This window comes from Podarcis filfolensis (assembly GCF_964270895.1).
Source record: "Podarcis filfolensis genome assembly, chromosome: 13".
NCBI classification, from domain to species: Eukaryota; Metazoa; Chordata; class Lepidosauria; order Squamata; family Lacertidae; genus Podarcis; species Podarcis filfolensis.
In genome coordinates this window covers 29,860,157-29,887,840 of record NC_139615.1, presented here as the reverse complement: position 1 = coordinate 29,887,840, position 27,684 = coordinate 29,860,157, and the positions used below count along the sequence as shown (strand labels likewise).

Sequence of the window (27,684 nt, the reverse complement as noted above, 5' to 3'; positions counted from 1 at the left end):
ACCTGGAACTCAGTTCTGGAACCTCTTAGGTAGGCACCATTTATGGTGAATTCCGGCACTTATTTTTCTAGGAAAATAGCACTGCCTAACTCCCCAAACTTTGAAAGATGTTTCTCATGAAATAACCGAGGTGTTCACAGATTCGCCAGAAACACAAGGGATCTGTCAAATCAATGGTGCTGAGGAAACACATGAGTAATTAGTTTACCTCAGTCAAGTGCCTTCCACAAAAGAAAATAACATGCGGAAGCCCCAGCGGAAGGTGTGGATTTTAGAAATGCTTAAGAGGTGGTACATTTGGGAGAAGGTAAAAGTAAGCAGCGATGGAAAAATACAGAGATATGCCTGTACTGTGTAGCAAAACTGTCTTGAATGTAAAAGCTCCACAAATGGGACTTTCGATAAAATGTTGTTGTGTGTAACACACCCACACCCACAGAGTGCTCCTGTTCAAGGCTAAAGCCAGTTTTCATATACAGTGGTACCTTGGTTGTCAAGCTAAATCCGTTCTGGGAGTCCGTTTGACTCCCAGAACCGTTCGGAAACCAAGGCGTGGCTTCCGATTGGCTGCAGGAGCTTTCTGCATTCAGTCAGAAGCTGTGGAAGCCACGTTGGACATTCAGCTTCCAAAAAACATTTGCAAACTGGAGCACCCACTTCTGGGTTTGCGGTGTTTGGGAGCCGATTTGTTCGGAAGCCAAGCTGTTCGAAAACCAAGGTACCACTGTAATTGTAGAGTTGGAAGGGAGCTATACAGGTGCCTCCCCTGCAAACCAATTGCTGAGGCAGTTCTTTGTAGAATCAGGTTTTTTGGGACCTATAGGCCACCAACAGTGTCATTGAATATCTTTCTTCCTCTCTGTGTTTTCTTAGGTGTTTACGAAATATGGGAAGTGCTACATGTTTAACTCAGGAGAAGATGGGCATCCTCTGTTGACCACATTCAAGGGTGGGACAGGCAATGGCCTGGAGATAATGCTGGACATTCAGCAGGATGAGTACTTGCCAATATGGGGAGAAACAGGTAAGGAGAAGACTCATTGTGTTTGCCTGTCTGATTGCCAGGTTCTTCATCTACCCATTTATTCATTTATAGCACGTTACCACACTCTTCAGTTGCGGAAAGTCTCCACATGTGGCTCACCAAGATCAGAAATAGGATTTTATCTACATACTGGTCTGAGTCCCCATCTTCATCAATTAGGCATGTCAATTTTGTGCCCTTTCAGCCTTAAAGAACTGCCCCTAGCCATGACAGGTTCCTTGGCCTTGTCTGACAGCTCCGGAACATCTTCATCTGTATCAGTACGAAGATCAAATTTCGTGGCTTTATTATTGGGCCTCTGCATACCCTGCTGTATTAACTTCCTGCCGGTAGCCTTTTTATCAGATCCAAAGCACATTCAGCAGACTTTCATTGCCAAATTCGTCCCAAGGCTGTCAGACACTTATTTCTAAGCCGCTGTTCAACTCCCTTGGTTGCCCCCTCCCATGTCCTTTGTTGCTTTAGAGCAGGCTTTGCTGCTCAAACCAAGATTTGACAATGGGATTCACACCAGGAGCTCTGCAGCTCATGCACCAATCCCCTATTCCTTACACCGGGAAAAGCCAATGTGCTGATCTCCAGGTGCTGTCGGACTCCATTTCCCATCAGCCTCAGCCAGCATGGCCAGTGGTCAAGGGTGATGAGAGTTGTAGTCTAGAAACATCTAGAAGGCTCTGTGTTGGTTACCCCTGCCTTGGCACCTGGGTTGGAGGAGAGATCTGCAACTTGGAGGAGACTGATCCTGGGAGTCAGGTGTTCGCAGAGGACGAATCCCATGTGAGTGCCTGCTTCTGGCTCTCCAAGATCGGCATCCCTTCCTCAGCCTGAGCAGCTTGCTGTTGAGGAAGGCCCTCCTCGCTTCCCGCAGCTCCAGGCACTCTTTAAGGTTGAGGCGATGAACTTTTCCCAGCACTCAGTCCCAGCATGCAACTCTCCTGAGAGCATTCTCCGAACACGGCTTAGCAAAAGAATCCTGCCAGGTTAAAGGGCCAGAATTGCCACAGCTGAGGCAAATCTATATCTCAGGGCAGCCCGCCCGCCCCACTTCTGAACAGCATATCAAAGCTTTGAAACAGGCCGAGCCTGTTGGGTACTATCCAAACACACACACACACACACACACACACACACACACACACACACTAATAATGAGGATCAGCTATATTGGTTGCCATAGCAACACTTAATTTGGCTCTTGGCGCACAAGATAAAAAGGAGTCGAGGATGTCCAAATATTAACATAAAAATACTGAAGTGGATTTTTGGTATGAAATCCACTCAGGCAGAGGCTGGTATCTAAAAACTAAGGCCTTTCTCACCTACCCGCAAAAAACATTTTTATAGTTGACCATAGATAGAAAGCAGGGGTCAAGGATTCAGATTTAAACTCTCCCTAAAGCATAAGTGACAACAGGCCTCCCCAGCCTCATGACCTCTGCGTTTGGGCTATAACTCCTGTTATCCCTAAGCATTGGCTATGCTGGCTGGGGCCGATGGGAATTGTAGTTCAGGGGAAGGGAGCCTCTGACCTCCATGCCTAATCAGGCATGGCATGGCTCCCAATTTGACCCATGAGGCCATTTTCTCTCAACCACAACCACCTGCCGCACACCTGATGTCATATGTGATGTCATTTGTGGAATAGGTAAGGGTGTGGCTCCAGAGAAACAATGGGTAGCTTCAGGTGAGCTCCCAATTCCTGTTTTGCAAGCAGGGCTTGCTGACTGGTGCTGACAGTGAGCCCAACTGCGACTGGCAGCACTAAGATGTTCCCTATCAGGACCTCCCTGGTGTAAACTCATTGAAATTAATGGACATATCTACCAACAGTTAGGCATGATTAGAACCTAGTTAGATACAGCCCCTTTTTTGTTTAAAAAAGAATAAAAGTGAAATTACTGGGGCTTCGGGGTGACAAAAAAACCTCACTGTTTGCTAGCCCCTTGTGGCTTGAACATCCCAGTTGAAATCTTACCTCTGCCATTAACCCACCTTAGGGCTGTTTTCTCAGTCGCAGCCCATGTTCCACCTCTGTCTGCAGAATGGAGAGAATAATATTTGTCCGCTTTATGGGTTGTTGATAAAGAATGCTAAGGACTGCTTTAGAAATATGTGTGTTTGTAGAAATCTCTTGACTTTAGCTCATCTGGAATGCAGCCTACTATGCAAAGGTAACAGTCCTATCTGTTGCTCCACCTGCTTTGCCTAACCCACCTCTGGAAGGTTGCCCTCAAGGAAATATGACCTTCCTGCTGTAAAGGGTTACTTGCCTCCCTGACATAGTGAATCTCCCCCTCAACAAATATATCAAATTGGGCAGAATTATGTTTCCCAAGGCTCTCTGTTTCCTTAAAAAGACACATAAGTTTCTAGTCCTGTGGTTGCACAGATACGCTAAGAAGTGTGTAAGCAATGTCTGCTGAAATCTCAGAAGTGCAACTGATGCTGTTTCCAGTGTTTGGAGCATCCCTTTGTTGCCTTATGAGGCCGATACTTCCTCCCATGACAGGCAAAATTAGAAAAAAAAGTAACGCAAAGGCTAGTTGATTTGGCTTCAGGTATTGTATTGCAGTGTATTTTGCATCTCTCCACCTCCTCTTAAAACCAGACATGGGGAGATCAAGATGATATTCAACCCTCTAATCAAAGAAGTGTATATATAACTGCAGGTATCAAGTATCATTGCAAAAGATCAGTGTTCAAGGGGGACTTTGTATAACAAGTGTTGCGGCTTTCCAGGCATTCTTCAAAACAGGCATGGATGTGTCTATGTTGTTTTCCTACAGAACTGTGCTGGGAACACATCTCAGGTGTTCAAGGAAGGTAATGTGTAATGAGCAAGGATATAGAGATTGCTAGAAAGTTGAGGAAAGCCAAGGGCCTCAATTTGCTTGACCAAAACTTGCAACGATAAGTGGTTCACAGATGCTAAATTTCCATAATTAATCCATTACAGAGAATCCCTGTTTTCTTTATGCAGCATTTTTAGTGTGTGTATAGTGATAGTGTGTGTATGTTAGTGTGGATATGAGACACATAGCTTTGCCACAACCCTCCTCCGCTGCGTAAACTGAGTGGAGTCCTCCACCTCTCCCTGCCAGTAGAAGCTAGCCCTTTCGCTTGTAAATCTCTGTGGCAGCTCCCTCTTTTCTAAGTAGGACTTCATGTTGGGCTCCTCTATTAAACTCCTCCATAAAACAACCTCAGCCAAGGCGCCAACAGCCCTTACAAAAGGAAGGACGTGGCTCTCTTCTAAATGCTGTTAAGAGGCTGCATTACCAGGTAGCAATATTTAGTCGTGGCCGTAAAAAAGTGACAAGGTTCCTGATTTATGTTTCTGGGAACATAAAAAGTCCTACTGGATGAATAACATCCTTAAAAGTGCCAGCAGCCAGAAGGATAAATAAACCCTGGGGGGAGGAGGGGGAGGAATGTGTTAGCTTGAAAGCTTGTCTCCAAGCCAACCCTGGTTGCCCTTGACCTTCACTGAGGACAAGAAGAGATGTCACCCAGAGGAGAGCATGCAAATGTTTTCTCATCTCATTGCGTCTTGGACCTTTTCCTAATGAATGGAGAAACACAGGCAATTAGCTGTGTTTTCCCAAAGAGAAAAGGTCAGGGATGTTCCCCCTCTTCTGTCAATAGCCCAGCAACCACAGAAATGAGTCACTTCGGGCTGGTTCAAGACTTCCCTGCTGATGGCCCTTCGATGCAGGAGAGGAACAGGTGGGCACACCCCCTCCCTTACTTAAACTTAAGGCAGGGGTAGTAAGCTGTCCCCCAGATGTTGTTGAACTCTTATCAGACCCAGCTACCATGGGCCAATGGTCAGGCATTATAGGAGCTGGAGTCCAACAACATCTGGAGGGCACCCCATTGGCTGTCCCTCATCATGTGGCCCCCACACGTATCCAACCAATGATCCTCCAATGCACACTCTACTTCCAGTCTTCTTCAACCTTGGCTGCCCAGGTGTTGGATTGCAACTGTGACCATCCTGAGCCAGCATAGCCAATGGTCTCTTGTTGTCTAACAAAGTCTAAGGGCCCAGGGTTGCAGAACACTGAGTTGTGAGGCAAGCACCCCACAGCGGTGGAGACTTAGGGGTGATAGCTGAGAATCAAAATGGTTCCTGAATCTAATTGGCAGCCAGTGCAGTCGGGCCAGGATTGGTGTAATATGCTTAAACCATTTTGCCCTGGTGAGCAATGTGGCTGCTGAATTCCGCACCAGCTGAAGTTTCAGAACTGTCTTCAGATGCAGCCCTACATATAACATGTTGCAGCAATCTAAGATAGAGGTTACTAGAGCATAGGTGATAAAAGTTAGACTATCCCTGTCCAGATAGAGGTGCAGTTGGGCCACCAGCCAAAGCTGGCTGAAGGAAGGCACTCTGTGGCACCAAGGCCAACTGAGCCTCAGTAAAGGAGCCAGAAGTACCCCCAAGCTGTGTACCCACTCATTCATAGAGAGTATAGCCCCATCATCATCATCATCATCATCATCATCATCATCATCATCAGTTTTTATTTGTATGCCGCCTTTCCACAGTTAAAAAAACAATGCTCAAGGCGTTTTACAGCATGACAAGATTTACATAATTACAAAAGTCATAAACAATAAATAAACCACATCAAAAAATATACAACCAAATGGGAAACAATTTCTACATAAATCTAAAACTAAGAATACAGCATTAATATCACAGTTTAAAATGACATAGGTAAAAAATAACAGCAATTTAAACAAAAAACAAAAACTAAACAAAACGGAGCCCTCTCTGCCCAGCAGCAGCAGCAGCGGGGGCAGCAGTCCTTTATAGAGCCCATCAGGCCCCGCCCTGGGCCAGGTGATGAGTGGCAGGACTGGGGCCCTCAGGCGCTGAGCAGAGGAGTCCCCATCAAGAGCAGGCAACCTCCCATAGGGAACCACCCACTAAACAACCCTGAGCAAAGGGTTTATCCAAGGCTCCCCGCAAACTGAAGACCTTTCAGAGACTTGCTTTTAAATCTGTCAAGTCCAGTGTTAGCCAGTTGCATGCCTCTCGTTGCTCACAAGCACAGCATAAGGAAAACTCGCAGCAGGGTTTTATGAAAGTGTGTGCAGTTTGGAGAAAGTGGACAGAGGGGATTGTTTCTTCCCACTTTCATAAGACCTGGGGTCAGTCACCCAATGAAACTGATCATCGGTAGGTTCAAGACAGACCCAGTTTATAATTGACTTAAAGAATTCCCTGCTGGTTCTGGATGATGTGGTAATGGTACCTGGCTTAGATAGCTTTTAAAAGGGGATTACAAATCACAGAGGAGACGGTGATCAGCAGGGAAAGAACCATAACTCAGCGTTAGAGCACATGTTTTGTGTGCAAAACATCCCATGTTCTGTCAGGTATCTCCAGAGACAGGTGGATGCCAAAAAGTTATTAGTGTAGACAAGGATCCGCAGAACTCCAATGGATTTCAGTCTTCTCCTTCTTCATTGCCTTCTTTCTTTCCTTCTATTGCATGGTGCTGATAATGCCAAGGTTGCAAGTGTGAATCCCTTATGGGACAGCTGCATATTCCTTCATTGCAGGGGGTTGGACTAGATGATCCTCAGGGTCCCTTCTAACTATGATTCTATTCTAAAGGAAGTTTTTTCAAAAAATCTTGGCCATTGGGGTCTGGAGTGTGTATGTTTGCTACCCTCAGGGTTCTTGCAATCCCCGCTTGTCTAGATCAATTTGGCTTCATACTGCTGGAGTTTAGGATCAGGGTTGTGAAAGACCAGTGCCTAGTTCTGTTCTACATGAGAGACTGGATAGGTCTGACAGGGAAATGAGGAATCTGTTTTGATCTCCAGGGTAAGACAAACAGCTGGAAGCTAGCCCTACATATCCCAGAAAGGAGAAGTTTGGCCCAAGAAGTGCAGGGTGGACTGACTCAGAGCCCCTTGGAAAGCAACTGCTTTGAGCCTCCTCCAAATTCTTCATGCCTGGAGGGGGCGGGAAGGGCGATAGGAAGTGGTGGCAACTCTACTATATACTTGGGAAGCAAAATTGGCCTACTCTGCAAGACAGGTTTGCAAGGAAGGGGCGTAAGCAGGCTCTCCTGAGTCTTTCCCTTTTTGTTACACTTTGCGCCTACAATCTGGTATTCTGAGGTGCCTTCTGCTAAACACAGAAGCCTATTTTAGCTATGACAGGTAGTGGTCACTGATAGACCTCTCTTCTACGAATTTGTCTAATCCTCTTCTGAAAGCCATCTCTCTAGGAACAAAGGGTTCTGCAAAGGTCAGTTGGGTTTCAGCTGTCTTGATTGTATTACGGTGAAAATGATTTGTTCCAGCTTCAAGGGGCGGCCTCTCCTGTGTACTTGAACAAATGCAGCCATTACCAAAGCTGTTTTGCCCTTTAGCCGATCCCTCTTTCCACTGAGTCATGCTTTGGCTTGGCACTCTTTCTCCCACCAATCTTCTCTTGCGGCCTCAGGATCCCTCCGCTTCCCTTGGGAGCAGTAGGGATCCTTCCTTATTCCAGGGCAAGAAAAGGTTATCTAAATAATTTTTTTTTAAAAAAAATGCAGCTCTGTATCACTCTCATGGGTCCTAGGAAGAAGCAGTGGAACTCAAATGGAGTGGAGAGTTTATTTCATTTCTGGTGATGGGAATATTTTGCATCTGACTGGACTCCTACCAAATTAGATAGTAGCTCTCTCCTACGTCATCACTATGCACAGGTTATGAGTTGTGGTGTTCACTTAAGAGTGCAACCTTAATATTTTAAAAGAAGGCTTCCAGAACTCCCGTCTGCATTTGGAATGTTTGCAAACATTCTGTGACATCGCAGCTGCTTAGCTAATGGCTGCCAAGCAGCCATGATTTCCCTACCTTTCTGTGTACGTTATAGCTGCACAGTGTTAACGGGATGAGGGAAGTTTTGGAGAAATCATGCTGCAATAGGATTTGCTGGATGGTAGCCAGAGCACTTACTTAGCACCATCAGCATACATAGGGCAGATCAGGGGCTGGCAAAAGAGTAGCTGGGGTGGGGTCAGGGCAGAGTCAGGCAACAAGGTGGTTCAGAAATGCCTTTGCTGAGAACTCAAGCCTAGAGAGAACGACTTGCAGTAAAAAAAGTGGCTTCATAGATAGAGGAAAGGTATGGCCAGGTGATATCAGTGCTAAACGGAGAGGCTCATTTACCTCCTGCGGCTCACATTTCTGTGCTCCTATTATTAAGCCTGAAAGTGGAATTTGCAGCATCACGATGCCAGACTTGAAAGATTTCTTTCTTCTCTCTCTCTCTCACTTTCCCACTCTTTCCCTTCCCTGCACATCCCTAATTGAAAGGTGCTACTTGATGCGCCAGCTAGCGATTCACCAGAGGCAGCCAAACCCAGCAGAAAAGGGTTCTGCATGAAAACTCCCCTGGGCTGTTTGATTTTTCAATGTTGTTTTCTTTCCTGCCCGTTGCGTTTCCATGCATTGATTCCATTTTGCTGCCTGCTCTGCTCGACTGAGTGCGAGTGTCAGAAGCATTTTGGAGCACCGGGTTTCCAGGCTGAATACTCCCGCACATACTGCCACACAGGCCACAGGCTGTGGCACTCAGTTTTAATTATGGGTACGTTGTCTTTGGGACACCACAACATTTTCTGGAGAGCAGTGGAACTTCCTTCAGCATACCTAGCAGAAAGGCAAGCTGTTGGGAAATTCTTCTGTGGTTTCGTAGAGAAGTTTTCTTTTTAAAAAAGAAGGAAGGAAGAGATGGGTGGCAGCAGCCACTTGAATTTGTGGCCTTCCTGGGAAACCCCAGCATGAATGGATAAGCTTAACATGTAAGGTCATGGGCCAAATCCATCATGCTTAGAGACGTTCCCTGTCTCTCCTCTACAGCATTTCAAACCTAGTGGCAAAAGAGGTATGAATAAGTTGGCATTTGTGGCAACAGGATTTGCAGGCAGGCCACTTCAGTTTGTGGGTACTGAGGCACTGATTCAAAATTGCCATACTAGTTGCTGACAGGGAATGCAAAGTTAAAGCCCACCTGCCACTGCAGTATTGCCTAGATGCCTGCTTACCTGTCTAAGTAGAAAAAACTGTTCAAGGCTTAAGGCAGGTCAACATCTCTGTTGCAACATGCATTTAAAGTGGCAGTATTTCATCCTCAGAGGACTTGAACTCGTGCCCACACTTTCCAGAAAAGGCTTGTCTCTGCCTTGGAATGATGATACAATTTATACCAGTGATCTTCAACATGAGGGCACCAGATTTCATTGCACTACAATTCCCATCATCCCTGATCATTGATAAAGCTGGCTGGGGAAGATGAGCACTGTAGTCCAACCAACAACATCTGGGGACCCAGGTTCAAAGAACACAGATTTATACTAACGGGTTTTTTGCAACCAAAACTTGATGTTTAATTCTTGCCCAGCCTTAGAAACCTAAATAGTTTTAGTACATCCTCACCTACCTTCTTAATATCTCTAGAACTAGGGTTCCCAGACTGTTGTCTGCATACCACCTATTGCCCACAAGCTTCATTCATGTGGACTACAGCATGCCTGTAGAGTTGTGCTTGAAGATAGGAGATGACACATCCATTGTGCTGAATATTCATATAAATTTTTAGTTGTAGTTTTATTGCTTCTTTTATTTCTTACATTGTATTTTATTGTATTGCAGTTTTATTTCTATGGGATTCAAACTGTAATACAATAGAATACAATATATAAGAAATAAAAGAAGCATTAAAACTATAATTAAAAACCATAGAGCACTTAGCACAGTGCATTACAGTTGCTACAATAGGCAGAAGAAAATTATTCTGTGGTCTGCCTAGACCCTCAGCAATTTTCAAGTGGTCCATGAGGAAAAATAAGTTTGGGAACTGCTGCTCTGGATGTTACTGAACTGGATGTGCTTTCTCTGCTGATAACTTTGCTGCATGTCAGATGCAGTGTCCTGGAGCTGATTGTATGGTTCACTGCTATTTAGTTATGCATTTATTAAATTTGCATTCTGCTTTCCCATCAAACAGTGCAGAGATGCAGAGGGTGGGGTGGGGGGCAGATCTGTGGGTAGATACTTTAGAGTCCATAGCTCACAATATATTTGGTATACCCTGGCCAGCGCACCACTGAGAACGACTAACCTATCATCATCCCCCAGATTTGCCATGCTCCAGATCAGAACCTTGGACAGATCCCGCTAACCATGTACATTTTTTAAATGTGGGTAAACTAGATGGTATGTTGGAAGTGGATGGTAGGGTTTTGTTTCATATAGGAGTTTTTATTTAAGCAACAACTAAGCAGTCTTGGAAAGCCACATTTATGAGTTGGAGAGCACTGGGAGTGAAACTGCTTAACCCTTTTCCCTACCTGCTGCTTGTCCACTTGCAAGCAACCTCCCCCAAGCTGCTTTTCTCTGAGAGGGTAAAATATACAGCTCCTGTGTTATTTTTCTCCTGAGAGCAAAGCAGTTTGGGGAGGGCAATCTGAGCAGATAAGCAGGGTGAAGAAAAAGGTTTAAGCACCCTCCCAAGTATCACTCCTCTGTTCTTGACTGCAGCCTCTGATGCTGCTTTTCAGATAAATAAATACAGTAGCTGGGGAACCGTTTGACCACATATTGCATAACTGGATGTAGAAGGGACACATTCAGAGAGTATCTAGAATCACCCTGCCTTTGTCCTGTCAGAGGACTCAGAGTGAGGGCTACATCATCCAAAGATTGAAGGATTTTTGGAAGGGTTGTAGGTCGAAGACTTATATCTGGTCTTTTCAGTGTTACAAAGGCATATATGCCTGAAGCACTTTTATGCCTGCTTCCCTACAAGTTGCTTTTTCCAAGTGCAGGGGATGGGGAGGAATACATTGCTATAAGTAGCACTTGTGTGAGAGGCAGGATCTCATTTCAGCCAAGGCTTATTAGGGCTTAGCCTCAAAACCTGTTTTGAGCTGAAGTGTTGGGTATGTCATCATGAATGCCACAGACTATGTGCAGAGTGGATCAGCAACCCTTCTGACTTGAAGGTTTGGCATGCTTGGCATATGCATGCCCCTCTCTTATTTGCTCTGCACTTGGACCTGGTCTTACACATGCAGGGGAATCAGGTGGTAGAATGACTGTGGACCCCGCTTTTGACTGTGAATGCTATTCCATGTACAGAAACCGCTGCACTTTAAAAAAACAGCAACAACAAAACGAGGGAGAGAGAGGTTATCTTTGCTCATTGCAAATAGAAAATCAGCACAGCAGTCAAGGAGTTTTTGTTGCAGTGAAATGTGATCACCCTCCTATAGTGTGAAGTGGTACAGTCCCATTTTGCCACCTCGGGACTGTCTCGGCTATCTCATATTCTTCATGCGTAGACCAGGCCTGCCTTACTGGACCCTTTATGACTTGAGGCTGAATGTGTGTGTGTGTTTGTTTATGAACATGATTCCATTGAAGAGCATTGCATTTGATGAAAATCCTATCTGCGATATGGCCCGTTCACATACGCAAGGCATGCCTTTAATAGTGTCATCAGATGGTGAAGCAAGCATGTGCGAACCAGGCCAAATTGTGTTCGCGTTCTGTGACACCCATCCTCGCTACTAGCATAACCACAGCCTGCCAGTGCCTCAGATAGTCTCTGGAAACAGAGCTGTTGTGGCAGCTGCCGCGTCTCTCTGGCGAAATTGAGCCTGGCCCCTGGCACCTCTCTTCCCAGAAATTTTAATCTCTGTTCCCAGGCTTGTTTTGTTGGACGATGCTTAATAGAGGTTGGGAGCCACATTCCTGGCACATTCAGCAGCGCCAAGGCTTGTGACTCTTGATAGTGGTTTTTTTCAGATTGAGCAGCTGAGAGCAGGCTTGGCGACAGTGATGGATCTGTGGAGCAGCAGGGAAAGGGGCCCTAGACAGCTCGCCCAGGGTGCCTTGCGGGCAAGTAGCGAGAACGTGAATGGGATCTGCAGTTTGGTGCATGCGCACAAGACACAAGTGATGAACAGCCATGGCTCTTGGCCCAAAGGGGTAAGGGGAGTGAGTCTGACAGGGCTGCCATGGAGACGGCTGTTTGCATCACTTAAAATCTTGTTCGGCTCTACGAAAGGAAACCAACAGGAGGGAGCCAGAGCTAACACTGCACTGGAGTGAGGTGCAGCAAGAAAGGGGCCTGGGGGAAAGGCTTTGAGGAGGCAGGAGCAGGGAGGAAATGATCAGGCTCCGAGGAAATGTAACCTACAGCCCAGGGAGATGCTCCATACAGCAGCATTGGGGCAGGAAGCCGCAGAGGCAGGCAGCTGAAGTTCTGAAAAGGTGCTTCGGGGCTCTGAAAGAACAGCTAACTAAAAAGGAGAGGGAAAATCAATGTGGCACAAAGGGGGGGGGGGAGGAAGGAACGGTTGGGGCAGAGAAAGAGGACTGAAATAGAACTATGCAAGAAGCAACATCCTTGAATAACAGGCTCCATATTGTCCCAAGAATTGCTGGATCAAATCAAAGGCTCATCTGGTCCAGCATTCTGATCTCCAACATCAACCAGCCAGGTGCCTCTGAGGTCTTTGCAAGCATAGCATGATGATGTACATTTTCTGTTGCTTGTCCTCCTGGATCTAGCAACCGGAATTCTGCTGCTTCATCCTAGGTTGCCTGAGGGGGGTATATTAAAATTTCAGGAGCCAGTGTCAGTTGTGCAGGACTGGTGGTGGGGAAGCTGGCATCTGTAGCTTAATTTGATGTAGAGGGTCACCAAATCTTAAGCCCAGAATCTGTTTTCTGCACCAGGATTCAAACCTTGGATCCGTAGAGTGATAATGAAGAGAGAGTATTTATGCATGTCGAGAGTGCATTCCCTTCAGCATAGAGTAACCACAGCTAGTACCCAGGGCATCTGAGGTCAGGAAATTCAGATAACAGTGTGTGGTTTCCAAGAAGTCACAAGCCCCCATTGCCTCCCTTTGTGCAAATTAATTACATTCACAAATCTCACAGTTTGGGACATTGGTGCTCATGTTGCCCTTAGCTTTTCCTGTATCCGCAATTCTAATGTGTAATGTGCATTTGGCTACATGGTAGACTTAGTTTAAAAATGTGTCTCTTCTACTTTCTGTCCTACTTTAACAACCCACACACACACACACACACACACACACACACAGCACTGGAGGTGCTCAAACATGCTCTTATACTATGATCCTTAGCATATTTGCTTAGAAGCAAATTCCATTGAGTTTTGTGTACATGAGCTTAGGGATGGCAGTCTTTGGGTCATAATACATGAAAGCACCCTAAAGCATTATCCAGTTACCGTGGGTTTGTAGGGACTAGGAAGAAGAAGTGTGACAGCAAAACTGAGGCTGAGGGTCTGGCTACCGGCTGCAAACGCCTGCTGAGATTCTTCCTCCATGGTGTTCCATCCCGCACAAGCCCTTCACATATTCTCAGACCCCAGGGAGAGATTGACAAATGTCAATGTTTATCCAAACAAGCTTCTAACGTGCCGGCGGCAATCCATCTTCCCTGTCTCATCTTGAAAGCCGCCAGCAGCGGGTATTTATATCCGTAACAATCATAACCGGCTGATTTGGTTATTTACATGGATATTATACGAGCTTCTATAAATATTCAGCTTGCTGCAAGAATAATTAAGCATTGTTGCCGCGACGCAAATGACAGGGGAGAGTAATGGGAAGTGCCAGCAGCTACATGCTAGAGTCGGTGGCTGCCCATCCCCCAGCTTGTCCGCTTCTCTGCTGCAATCCAACCCTGGGGCATAGATGCTCGCCTGCACAATATCCCCCACCTCCGCCATTCCCCAATATTTCCTAAGCAGAGGTGTGGGATTGTTTGCTAGAAAAAGTAGAGTTGCTGGGAGGTGCAGAATACAGAAAGGAGGAGTGTTCTGGGGAACGCGGCAGGGAGAGCACTCAGTGATAGTGGGGAAAACCTAGTACAGAGGCTAGGAGTAGGAATAGCAACGTGCTGCTGCGGGAAAGGAGTTTTGAGGAACAAGAAGAACTGACTTTGATGATCAAAATAGCCAGCTCACTGGCTGAAAGTTCCCTGGTATGAGTTCAGTTCCATCTGCTGAGCAGCACTGTCCAAGATGCAGTTCTGTTCTTATGAATTAATTTATAAACGTATTAACTGTGCCCTTCAGCATGAAACGTTTCCAGGGTGGCCTACAAAATCGTAGCTGCAAATTCTAAAACTACAGCGACAAATTACCAATAATAAATAAGATTGAGACTGCACTAGGTGAGACAGCAGAAGAAAAACAGGAGCAATTAAAACAGTTTCCACCGCAGGTTTTTAAATCTGGGGAAATTAAAAGCTCTTTGCTAGGAGCCGAAAGGACATTAGAGTAGGCTGCTGGTGAACTTTCCTAAACAGGAGATTGTTCCGTAAGCAAGAAGACCTTTTTACCCATTCATTGACTTGCCTTGCTTCAAGCAGCAATGGAACAGAGGAGGGTCATCTAAGTGTATGGACAAGTTACTTTCTGCAGAGGTCGGGTGGCCATCTGTCATCCATGAGCTAGTTGAGATTCTGCATTGCAGGGGGTTGGACTAGAAAACCCTCAGGGTCCCTTCTAACTCTACAATCCTATAACTCCTTATCAGGGGCAGCACATCGTGTGCTGCTGCTAGAGGGAAAATGGGAAGCGCCACCTTGCCTGCCTTTGCCGCCATCGCACTACCACCTACCTGCTCTTGCTGCTGCCGCCTGCTCTTCCATCATGTGCTTACCCTGGCACATCTGCTGCTGGCAGAGAAGCAGCACTGCCACTGGTGCCAGTTTCAGACAAGATTGCACTGATCCTGCCCAAAATCAGCACCAATGGCAGTGGCACTTCTTCACCAATGGCAGAGGTAGCAGGGCACCTGGGGTATCCATGGACTGCAGCGTCATCTGGCCTAATGGCTAGTCCGACTCTGCTCCTTTGGTCACTAGTTTTTCTTCATTTTTAGGTAACTTAAAAAATTAATAACAAACCACAACTACAATAAAAACAACAGTGCCATCAGCCCCTTCCATGAAGCACACTACAACTTTCCTTTCTTCTTTTATGTATAATTTTCATCGAATTTTCTGTTTTACAATTTAAAGTACTCATTTTTACATCCTTGAGATATCTATGACTTCCCTTCTTCTCTTTCTATGGTTCATTTTACATATCATAAATCCCTGCACATTTTACAAAAATGATACCATTCGGTATTCCATTATTGCATCCATCAAAACTTATTTACACTGTTGAATTTATCTTAATGCTGCCAGCATTTTCAGCTGTACACAGTTATTTTCCATATATTCAGTAAACGTTTTCCAGTCTTCTCTAAATGTATGCTCTTCTTGTTCTCTTACTCTATATGTTAAGTCTGCAAGCTGCGCATACTCTGTCAACTTAAGTTGCCATTCTTCTTTGCTTGTTTTCCATTTTGGGGCTAACAAAACATGGGCCACAGTAGTGGCATACATAAATCACCTTTTTTTGACACCTGGGAATTTCCATCTGAATTATCCCCAACAGAAAGGACTCTGTTTTGGGGGGAGCAGAAGTACTTTTAAACATCTTTTTCAATTCATTATGGATCATTTCCTTTCAAGTACCTGTCAGTCCCGTTACTTTAGCTATCAACCCAGAATATCTTTCCACAGAGCTGCCATGAGTGGCTGAAAATGTTCCATGAGTGGCTGGCGGCTGCTGTCCTCTGCAAATATTCATAATGATGGGGTAGTCATTTTAAAGTGCATGTCTCTGATACTTTGGGATGTCTCATGCAGCAGCTTAGGGACTTTCTTAGCAAGTGGAAAGTTCCCTTGTAGTTGGTGCCACCAGCCCAAGAAAAGTCCCTGCATAATTTGATTGCTCAGCTTTATCATAGGGGTTCTGTGGAATAATCTGTGAGAGAATCAGTAACTGTACATAGGAAGCTTCCTTCACTGGCTCATCTAGCTCAGTATTGCAAACACTGCCAGGCAATAGCGTTCTGCGGTTTCAGGCCAGAATCTCTCCCAGCCCTGCCTGGACCTTTTTGCATGCAGAGCATGCTCTTTACCACTGAGCCATGACCATTTCCCAAAAGACAACTTGCTCACTACTGCTTATCTTCCCCGGCAGTGTACAGCTGCAGGAGGCTATTGAGTATGCCGAGGAATCACTCTTGGAGTTGGATAGAGAGCTCGCTCCGAGTATCACTGGAAATAGCTTCCGCTTTATAACTTACCTTGGGCTGTGGTTGTAATGATCACCCCCTGATTATGAGTCACTCTGGCTGGGGCTGTTGGAGTCCAACAACATCTGGAGGGCCACAGGTTGGGGAAGACTGCCATAGATTAATGGCTATCCCATAATTTTGGCATGGAGAGTTTTCATCCCAGTTTTCTACCTGGATATCTTTCAAGGTGTACGCCTCTGAATGCCTTATGCCAGGGGGAGGAACAGCAGGAGGACAGACCTAGTGTTTGTGGGTTTCCCATAGGCTTCTGCTTGGCCACCATGGGAAGCAGAATGCTGGACTAGATCGGCTTTTGGTTGGATCCATCAGAGGTATTCTCACGTTTTGAAGTGGTAGCATTGGCATTCGCCACAACGGATGCCAGAGTCATGTGGCCGCTGGGTGCACTTGAATGGTTGTAGGTGGGCAGACCATTTGCCAAGAAGTCATGTGTGATTTCGTGGTTCAGCTGAGGCAGTAATGAGGTTCAATGGCCCTGGCCAGCGCTCCACCTGGAAGGACTTAAACCACCCAGAATTTTCTACAGTGTGCATGAGTTTCTCAGCAGTCAGATTTCAGTGTTGAAAGGGATCTCTGAAAGCAGAGAGCTTTGGAGCTGCTGCTATTACAGTAATTAACTCATTCATCCTTGGAAGAATCGTGCAAGACAGGTAGCTATTATTCCCAAGGCATAACTTAAACATCATTTTTACACCACTTTAATGTATCTTGGCAGGGTGATGAAAGTTCTCCGTTAGACATCCCTAGGCTCTCACTGAACTATGGCTCCCAGGAGAGAGGAAATTATTTAAGTCTGTTGTGTGTAGGCCTCCCACTCCTAGATAAGAAGCTTGAGAGGGGATGGCTCAACCAAAATCCCCTGCAATATACAACCTGCATCCTGCATGCAGGTGTGGTGCATGTATGTGTGGGACAACATGATCCTTCCTGCTGCCAGCTGTGGCTCCACACACCATTTGGCCTCAAAGGGTAGGCAACAAGGGCATGCAGCTCCTGGGTTAAAAATGTTTCCCGCCCCTAACACAGGTGAGTGTCAGGCTTGCATGTACCTCGTGCTTAAAACATTAAAACTTTGGTGCCAAGAAAAGCAGAACACACCACCACGCTATGTTAATTGAATTAAGAAGAAAACTCTGAATTTGCCATTTTGCAGGGTGAGAAGGATACTGATAGACAACTGTGTGAAAATTGTTTTGAGAGAGATAAGAATCCTAACCCCACTTATCTGGGAGCAAGTGCCACTGAATTCAGTACTTCTGGGTAGACATTTTAAAGATTGTAAACAGGGAAATGAAATAGAACAAGATGAATATTGGTGCAAACACACCCAACCTTTGAACATGCAAGTGTCTTTGTAGAGAGCAGTACCTGCTTTTTTCCTGATACATTTCCTACAACCTCAGGTGTGTACCTGAACAATGAATCAGAAAAGATTTTCTTTCTTTCTTTCTTTCTTTCTTTCTTTCTTTCTTTCTTTCTTTGGAAAAAATATAAACCACAAGTTCTCCAAGTGTTGTACAAATAAAATTATAGGTATAACATGGCTAAAGGCCACAAACCAATTCAAAACAAACATACATGATGCCGTCATCATTAAAAACAAAGACAAAATCAATAAAACCTTTAAAACAAACGTTTTTTAATACAAGAAAGATTTGGGAAGGGGGCCGAGGAGCAATGACAGCAGGGCAGCGTTTGAGCATGACATTTACCTCCAGCTGGCTTCTTAATGAGTCTGGGTTGCCCATCAGTCTTTGACTGTTGAATATTTCAAGACTTTGGGAGCTGCCGCAGTGAAGGTTGTGCATCAAGGAATCCACTTTGCAAAGCTGAATGAAAGCTGGTGGGTGGTTTTCTCTGTCCAAGCCTTTGTCGCAGAGAAATGCAGGAGTGTGGCGGGTGGGTTTAGGAAAGCTTAAAGCCCTGATTCGTCATCTCCAACCGTACCTAGTACAGTAGGTAACTTGTGCCTGGTTTTTTGTTTATGTGTACAGATGGTTGGCAGGGCAGTCTGTGTCATGTTTCCAAATGTTAACTGTCTGGCTGGCAAAGTCCTGTCCTACTCAAAAACTAAGAGACCAGTTCTCTACAGAATAAGCTATGAATCACACCGAAGCATTTCAGAGAGGGAGGTGATATTCCAAGTTAGGTAAAAAGCAAAGCAATACAGCGCAGTATTTAATTTTTAATTCTTTTAATAGACAGCTAAGGAAATACTGAGACATATATCATTGGTGGCTCTTCTGGTCTATTATTGGAGGGTGGGGCTGAATTCAAATCCACAACCCCCTTTATTAGTCTTAACTACAATGTCACAAAATTGTGAGTGACTCCAAGGTTTTGTATTTTCAAAAATGGGGGAATTGCTGTGATTGCTAGTTGGTTCCTATAGTCCTGGGTGCAACTGCAATCTGGCTTGTAGCTGGTGAGACCAATCCAGTTATGCTTGCATTGGGTGTGACAAACATCAGTCTCGTCTCCCTTTTGTCCCTGCTGTTTCTCTGCCAGTTTATTTAGCCTCTGGCCTGATGAAAGGTATGAGTTCTGGAGAACTCAGAAGCTTGCTCCTATAACATTTTGATTGGTCCTAATAAAGGTGCCACTACCCTCTCTTCTCCCCTGCCTGCCCCGTTTTATGTTGTTTGCGTTACAAAGATCCCAAAATTATCTGGGCAGCAGGCAGCTAAAGTGTCCCAAAGGGCCAAAACTGAACAGTAAGTGATTACCATAATCCCTGCCCTTTGATGCAATTTGTCTGTGAAGTAAGTGGCTATATTATGCTCAGTTTTAATGAAAACATGTTTGTAACATGACACCTTGTCGGCTGCAGTCTCTGTAGTTACAATGAGAGTAAGCCCCATTAACCTCAATAGGACTCCTGCGTAAATATGCATAGACTTGCAGCGTACTGTACATTATTTTTGTGTGTATAGTACATATCATTTCTCCTGTGAGTTTTGGACAATGCAGTTTTTCATTCTTGCATTGCTCCTTAAAAACCACATTTTTTGCGTAGTCCATTGAAATTCTGTTATACATTAGCCCTTTAGGCGCAAAATATGTGACAGCCCATCTGTCTCCTTAATCTGCTGCCTGACCACTGTGCAGGATCTCTGTGCAAAGCTCCAAGACATTACAGACCCAGCTGAGAGAAGCCAAATGTGTAGAGACTGGCAGGGGTCCAATGTAGATGGAAGCCATCTACACAGTGGGGTTCGCTCTGTCCCCTAAATAAGTCAGTGAACTATTTATTTTATTTTTCAAATTTTCTAATCTGAACTTAATTTCTATTCCTTTATCCAAACATGGATTCCAGGGCATTGTACATTTAAAAAAGTCAAATATTGATACAGTATTTATTTAACAATAAAATGCAAAACAACACAATAAAATCTGAAACCGGGGGGGGGGGGGGAACGCTCTGTTTTTAGCATCAACCAGCATTCAAATTGCAGCACATGAGCTTTTCAGAATTCTTATTTTAGGCTGGATTTCCACCCGTTTACTTTTTTTTTTTTAAGGGGGGCAGTAAGATGGAAGAAGTCGCAGAACTTGCAGACATGTTTAGGGTAAGGCTCAGCCAAGTGCTGTGGTTTCAACTACTCTCCCAAAAGCAGCACTGAGGAATGAGAGCTAGTGTGGAGTAGCAGCTAAGGCTGTGAGCTAGAAATTCAAATTTCACCAAGTGGCCTTAATACAGCCACTTAGCCTTTCTCCCTCAACCCTCTGTTTGCAGTACACTAAGGCTGGCTTAACTAACAGGGTTGGCGGGAGAATATGCATATGAAATATATTTGAAATGCTCTATATCAAGGATAGCCAACATGGTGCCCTCCAGAAGTTGCTGGACTCCAACTCCCATCATGCCTGGCCATTGGCCATGCTGGCTGGGACCATAGGAGCCAACTTCTAGGGGCCAAGATACCTTCAGCCCCCCCAATAAAATACTTGAGTGGACCAGCCCCCCCACCCCCAAGTTGATGGGCATTGCCATTCAAATGGTGTGTGTACGCTGCATCTTGCGATTGATTATGTGGGAAGAGTCTTGCCTGGACTTCCCCTCCAAAAAAATATTTTATTCAAGTTGGCACCCCTGTTGGGACCAATGGTAGTTTGAAATCCAACAGCCTTGGGGGGGGGGGGCACCTTGTTGCCTATCCCTGGTTCAGTCCCTGTTGTTGTTGTTGTTGTTAGAGAGGACTCCTTCTTAACTGTAGAAAAACCATACAGCCTTAAGATCCACATCTGTTTGTGACTTGCAAATCTGCTGGAGAGCTGAAATTAAAGTGAAGTAGTCCTTATATTGGCAAAGGTTATTTGTTTTAGGATGCACATTACATAAAAAGTCAGTAGGAGCCCATTTGAGTGGTGTTGCCTCATAATTCGAGGACTAGATGGTGCACCTGTTTACACAAAAGAGCTGTCGGGATATACCTTTCAGTAGATCCGGTGCCTGCACTGAAGGAGCTGTGAAATGAAATCCAGTATTTGTTTATCTATACAGTGTGCACAATTCAGGCAAAATCAAGCACCATTGATTCCAACTTAGCAAGTTTAAGCCTAGGCTTAGTTTTCGAGTTGAAATCAGTAGTGCTTCACAGTTCTTAACTTCGGCTGAATTAGACCCACCGTATTGAACCTCAGCACTTTGAGACACTAAACTTTCAACAACTAGGTGCTCAGCACAACTGGCCTACGTGAAAAGGCACAGCACCCTCCCTGCACCGAAGAGCTTACAATCGAAATTTCAACAGGGCAAGGAGAATGGGAAAGAAGCAGGTGGCCCTGGGGCGCATTAGAGCTTGTGCAGTTACGCTTTGCTTGGATTTCATTTGGGGATAGGGGCTAAGGGGCTAAGCCAAAGATTTTGCACAGAAGAGGTAGGTCTTAAGGCGGGGATTTGAAAGGAGCATTCTGGGAGGGAGTTCCTGGCTTGCGGGAAGCAAAGAGAATGCAAAATCACATAGTTGCATTTCACACATCAGCCTTCTCTCAGTGAGCTTGGGGTGTTCCCATGGAAAGACGAAAAGCCTTTCCCCAGCACGCTTCCCACGCTCCTGTTCATGGGCAACAGCACCAAGTCAAGGACTTCAGGGAGATGGTATCCATCTGTCCCCCCTGTATGTCTCCATAATTGCCATGTTGGTTTCTGGCAAGATGGGCATGATGCCACAAGGTTGACTTTTTTTTTTTTTTTACTGTGGTTTGTGAGATCTCCATAAGGCTCCAGGGACAGCACCTTTCCTGTCCTAGATATTACATAATGTGCTTTTTAATAATACACCTCGAGGCATATGGCCTCTGGATTTTGGCTGCGAGAGCAATCTGCTCAGCTAAAAATAGCTGGCATGCGTAATGCAGTTAGTTGCGACACCTTCTGTTACTCAGGGAGTCAGGAATCACAGCTTCACTTTACAAAGTGGCTTGAAGCAGAGAAGATGAAGGCTGGCCTTGCCTTCAATTTCTTAGCTTACAGCAGATGGGGCCACTTTTGTGTGTGTGTGTGTGTGTGTGTGTGTGTGTTATGGACACTAGCAGTCTAGTGATGCTATTACCTATATCCTTGACCTCCCCAACTACCACCTGTTTTTTCAGTGTTGCCTTACTGCCACCCCAGTTGCTGACCAGCCAGCTGCAAATAAGGATGCAAAAGGGTGGCAGATCCTCCCCACCATGATAGTAGCACATGTGCCCAAATGAGCTGCCTTGGCCACAAGCCAATATGTTCTTTCTAAGTGAACATCAAATTGGTCTCCAACTGGTCTCCAAAGGAGATTTTTGAGTCTATCCCTTGCCGTACCTAATTTTCTAAAAAGAGAGATTCTGCAGCCCATGGCTGTCTGGTCCTCTGTCTTGGAAGCCCTACAAGGCCTCACTGACATTTTACCCAACTTATCTCTGCTCATGTGACTCTTCAGCCTGGGCTTCTTGTGGAGCTATCCGTGATGCTACCAGTTTTGCTTGGATATTGCCTCACTAGATGCTGACCTCCTCTTTGCTTAACTTGGCTTTATTGAAACCTGACAGGTTTACCAGAACCGGAACTTGGAGTTGCTTGACAGTACATTGCTCCCCTTCTTGGGACTTGAACTCATTCCTTGCAGCCCCCCTCTGTCCATGCTAGAACCTCACCAGACTGAGATCACTGCCTGGACAAGAACACTGCCCTCTACCCTTTTGCCTATTTTTTGTGTGCTCATATTTACACAGCGCCTGTATTCACAATCTGCTGTTACTTCAGTGTCATTTTTAGCTGTGCATGAAAGGATTTCTGGACCGTGTGATCCCAGCCAATCAGGACTCCCATAGTGAGCACGATGTCTCAAAGGGCCACATATTTAGTTGTGTGATAATATCATTGATGGCAAAGAAAACCTACCTGTTGCCTTTCCCTCCTGTTGAATGCCTCCCCATTGTCCAGGTAACCAGGCCAACTCTCCTTCTTTTGTCATGCTGTGCTGGTGGCTTCCAGCACTGATTGGGAATCCTTTGGCCTTTATGCTCATGCATCACTCTGAACGACCAGCAGGGGCTCGATGGGGGTAAAGGTGTGAATCCTATTAGGCAAGTAATGCTATGAAGATGGGTGGCATCCACATTTAGATATGCATGCATGTATTAAGAACATAAGAGCCCTGCTGGATCAGGACAGTGGCCCATCTAGTCCAGCATCCTGTTCTCACAGTAGCTGACCATATGCCTATGGGAAACCTGCAAGCAGGATTCGAACACAGAGCATTCTGCCTCTCCTGTGGTTTCCAGCAACTGGTATTCAGAAGCATTGCTGCCCTGAACTGTGGAGGCAGAGCATAGCTATCATGGCTAGTAGCCGCTGATTGTCTCCATGAATTCACCTAATCCTCTTTTAAAGCTGTCTAGGTTGGTGCCATCACTGCATCCAAATGCACGCCCCAGTCACCTTCTGCCTCAGCTAGGCATCAGGTTGACAGAGCGCCAACTCAGTTCTCTCCACCGACATGATGCCCGCTTCTGAACAGCTTCGATTCCTTTCACAAAGGAGTGCAAAAAAAACCTGTCAAAGGAGAGGGCACATTTTGTGTGCTTGAAACATGCCTTCTCCATTTCAGCTCACATCTTCTCCTAAGGGCAGCGGAGCAAGAGGCAGATTTGACCCAAGAGAGCACAGTCCTTTGGGAAAGTTCTTCCTCTTGCACCAGCACCATCGAAAGGAAATGGGAGCAACAGAGCGTGGAAGATTCACGAGGGACTTGGCACTTTGTCTTTCTGGGACGTTAACTAAGTTGTCATTGTCATCTTTGTCATTTATCATTTGCAACGATCCCCGTGTTTATTAGACACCATACATAAATAAAAATAACCAGGCTACTGTCGGCAAGCTCACAATCTAAATGAGCCCTCTCCTAGTTCTGGACTTCTTCCTGCAGATGGAAAGGGAAGCATTGAAATGCAGTTGGAGTGAGGCTTGGTGGCATTGCTTTTGGCTTCTCTCCTTCACCTTCCTTGGAAGTATGGGGTTGGCATCGTCATTTCAGTGTGATGTGAAAGCCCCTCCCCATTCCCAAAAACGTCTGGAGTTAAGGTGTAATTTCACAGTGCTGTGGGGTGAATGCACTCTGCATGTTAGCTAATTTTATCTTGTTAAGTGTGCCAGGGCTGAATCCTGGTGTGGCAGAGGGGGAAAACAGGCCCCTTCCTGAAGCCTTGACACATCCCAGATTTGAAGGAAAGCACTCACAGCTGCATCCATTCATCCTGGTTTTCTCCTTTCCCTTGCTTGGACCTTTCCTATGCTTCATCCTTATGCCTCACAACTGTTTTCCTCGGCTGGCTAACGGATGGGCTCGGGCTTTAATATTTATATGTTTGCACACTGGAGAGCCATAATAACACCATGAAAAAATAATGATGGCAAGCTGTAATGATAAATCCATGCGTCTTAACAGTCAGGCTTTTGCCAACCTGAGTGGAAAGGTGTATCGCCTTTTACAAATGCATGCGGAGTGAGACTTTCAACAGAAGGAGCAGCCTAGTTGCAAAAAGTATTGCTCAGACAGGGCTTAGTTTCCAAGCCAGCTGTCACTGATCAGCTTGACCCCCCTGATTGACTGAAAACCTCCCCCCCCAAAGAAATCCCACCAGCTGGCAGATCGTGTTCACAGAAGCAACAGGTTCCTGGGGAGGCTTTTTTAGCATTACATAAGGGAGTGTTATTGTTATTTTTGTGTGTGTGTCCTATTTATCTTTGAGCTGTTTTTGTGCTTTTGAGACAGAAAGGCAGAGTCTGAAAAGGTTATGTTTTAATAGGCTGTCCTCTGTGCCACATCTGTAAAAGCCTTTTTAGAAGGAAGTTTAGTGGCGGAGGACTCGCACCCACCCACCACCACGGCCAGCTCATTGCTGCATTTTGTGAGCACGCTGCTGGAATTATCCAAATGAGAAACAGGCTGGGTGTCAAGGGGGTTTGAACAAACATTGATCTGGAAGAGGGTTTTTAAAAACATGGATCTTTGTTGCCAGAATGTGAAATAGAAACTGTGGCATCGCTTGCACAACTCTGCCATCTGCGACGCAGGGAGACAGCTGAGCAACTTGGGGGGCTGCAAGAGGTGAACACAGGCATTAAAAAATGTTCCTCCAATCCAAAATCACAACATGAAATCAACACACACACACAAGTCTGCAAAAAGCTAAGGCTGAGACCACTTTTGGGAAGTTTTATGTACAAATCACAGCTTAGTGAGTTTTGAGAAGAATGACTGATGCTCCAACCAGACAAATTGGTGGTGGTGATGGAATGGGAAAAGGATGTGTGAATGAAGGCTAGTAACCATGTTTCCTTGGTAATGTCTAGTGAAAAAGATGCATGGTGTGAAGCTGTCGTGTCCAGGGTTTCCTCCGCTTCACTTTCTGCTACTTGCAAGGTAAGCTGGGGAAACCCCGGGTTGCACTGACACATGTGATGTGAAAGAAAACCTCTTTTCCGATTCAGTTCACAAATTTTTGCATGGAACCTGTTGCTTGAATTGTAATTCAACAGTTTCATGCTGCAGCTTCCCTTTGACTTGCCTTTATTCAAGGATAGTAGCTTTAAGGTCAGTAACACTTGAGTGTCCTGGAGACCTGAATCATACCCCCTACCTGATTTTGGATATTAACATTTCTGATGTCAGGGATGATAATGGTGTTGATGAACTCACAGCATTTTGAGTGTGGTTTTTGAAAAAAATCATTTTATTAACAAAAAATAATAAATGCAAATAAATGACAAAACCTAAAGTTACAAAACATAGGAGCAATACAGAGGTTGTGTTTCCAAATAAATAAATAGCAGATAGTATAGAAGAATAAAAGCAGTAAAACACATGACGGAAGCCAGATTTCACAATTTGATGGGGGAAGAGAGTTTTGTATATCTGAATTGGAGACCTAAGAGATGAAATCCCACCGCAATATGGTACAGAAATGATTCAAGTCTTCCTTACCCTTAGAAATGTGTAATTTTGAGTTAATTCCTCTGTGATAGCCAGAGTCCACACATTCTTGTCCTATAATGTCTCCCATTTCTGGGCCAAATAGAACTTATTTGGCCCAGAAATGGAAGACATTACAGGACAAGAATATGTGGACTCTGGCTATCACTGAGGAAATAGCTCAAAATTACACATTTCTAAGGGTAAGGAGAAATGTAGCCAGCAGCTACATAAGAAGTTCCTTAGATTGGAAAATTGCTGTTTGGACAAGTTTGGATATTGCCATTTCTGATGGCAGGGGTGCTGATTATGGTAGTGATTAAGCTCATCGCCTTTCTGAGTGTTGAAAGCACAAGATCGTCCCCAACTAATTAACATTTTTTTTGTTCTCTTTGCAGATGAAACAACATTTGAAGCAGGAGTCAAAGTCCAGATCCACAGTCAGTCTGAGCCGCCGTTTGTTCAGGAACTTGGGTTTGGCGTGGCGCCTGGGTTCCAGACTTTTGTAGCCACGCAAGAGCAAAGAGTGAGTCCTGCTTTTCTCATACATTTCCGCATTCTGTAGTCATTCCTTCTAAGGCCACAAAGAGAGGAGAGGCTGAGGCTGCCTTGGTTAGCTGCCATTTGAGAGAATACTATCCATAAGGCAAGGAGAAGTGGCCACTTGAAGTGGGAAATATTTTAGTAGCATGGACAGTGGCAGAATGGGGGAGAGGTCTGCCTGATGAGACTTAGAATGCTTCCAAACTGTTGCTGTTTTCGGGTGGGATTCAACCACACAAATTCAGGTTGTGCAATTCATCGTCCTTCCTCACCATCCTCAGTTTATTTGTATGCCACCTTTCCACTCAATTGTGCCCAAAGCCACTCACAGTGTATCAAATGTACAATAACAATTCAAAGCAAATGAGAAACAATTCTGTAGAAAGAACAGGATATTTTAATGCCATCATCATTATCACCACAGAGGTGTCTATGGAGGGGATATATTCATTGAAAATGCTGTATTGTAACTTTTGAATAATTTTTCTTTTTTAAAGAAAGAAATAACCACATATCAATAAGTAAAAAAACAAAACACAAAAAAAACCCAGTCCATGCAAAACTATGTAAAAGGGTAGAAATAAGCTAACTTGGTTTCAATAACAAAATTAACATTTAAAATGAAGGACTGGTGCAGCACACAAATACACAATCTGACTTTTTTTGCAGTAAGGAAAATGACAGGAAATGTACTTGAAAGTGTGGGATAACATTTGATTGATACAATGTCATCTAACCTCCCCGCAGACAGAATGGATAAATGGCCGACTGTCATCTAACTTCCCTGTAAACTTGGTGCAAATAAATCAGGATGAATGCTTAATAAAACAGGCAGACCGGGAGTCACTACAATCCTTTAGGAAGTTCTGCACGACTCCCCTGAAACAGCAGGGGATGTCATTTGGAGTTCCCATCTCAGATGGCAAAATGTTTAACTGTTTTGTTTATTTTAAAATTTTATTTACATGTTTATAGATCACGCTGTCATATAAAATATCACAAGGCAGTATACATCCGAAAAATTAAAAAACACAATACTACAGTTACAACAATAAAAGCATCTGACACGTTAGCAAAAGCTGGTTGGCAGAGGATCTTGGCTTTGAGAGGCCTGTCTAAAGAAAACAGTTTTCAGAAGATGCCTGAAAGCGAGCAGGGTGGCAAGGAGCTCTACTGCAGGACAGTCCCAGCACACTTAAGGGTCCATCCTAGGTAAATGCCAGCCAAGCCTGAGGAACATGTGGGACCACCAAACATGCTCCATCAGAAGAGCTCAGCGATTCAAGTGGAGGATAAGGAATGGTCCAATCCTGACTGTGGACCATTCAGTGCAGTGAACTGAAATTACAGTAGTACCTAGGGTTAAGTACTTAATTTATTCTGGAGGTCTGTTCTTAACCTGAAACTGTTCTTAACCTGAAGCACC

General features: G+C 44.9%; 1 protein-coding gene across 3 annotated transcripts in view; it reads left to right on the top strand.

Annotated features, from left to right (window-relative positions):
• Positions 1–27,684, top strand: part of LOC310747836 (acid-sensing ion channel 2) — a 381,589-nt gene that overhangs the window by 317,833 nt on the left and 36,072 nt on the right. For all 3 annotated transcript variants that reach the window (XR_014541020.1, XM_083583117.1, XM_083583118.1), the window contains exons 3-4: positions 874–1,024; positions 26,114–26,241. Coding sequence is in view for 2 of the 3 variants with exons in the window: in XM_083583117.1 (XP_083439243.1) it covers positions 874–1,024; positions 26,114–26,241 (279 nt within the window). In the remaining variant the exon portion in view is untranslated. The remainder of the gene's footprint in view (positions 1–873; positions 1,025–26,113; positions 26,242–27,684) is intronic.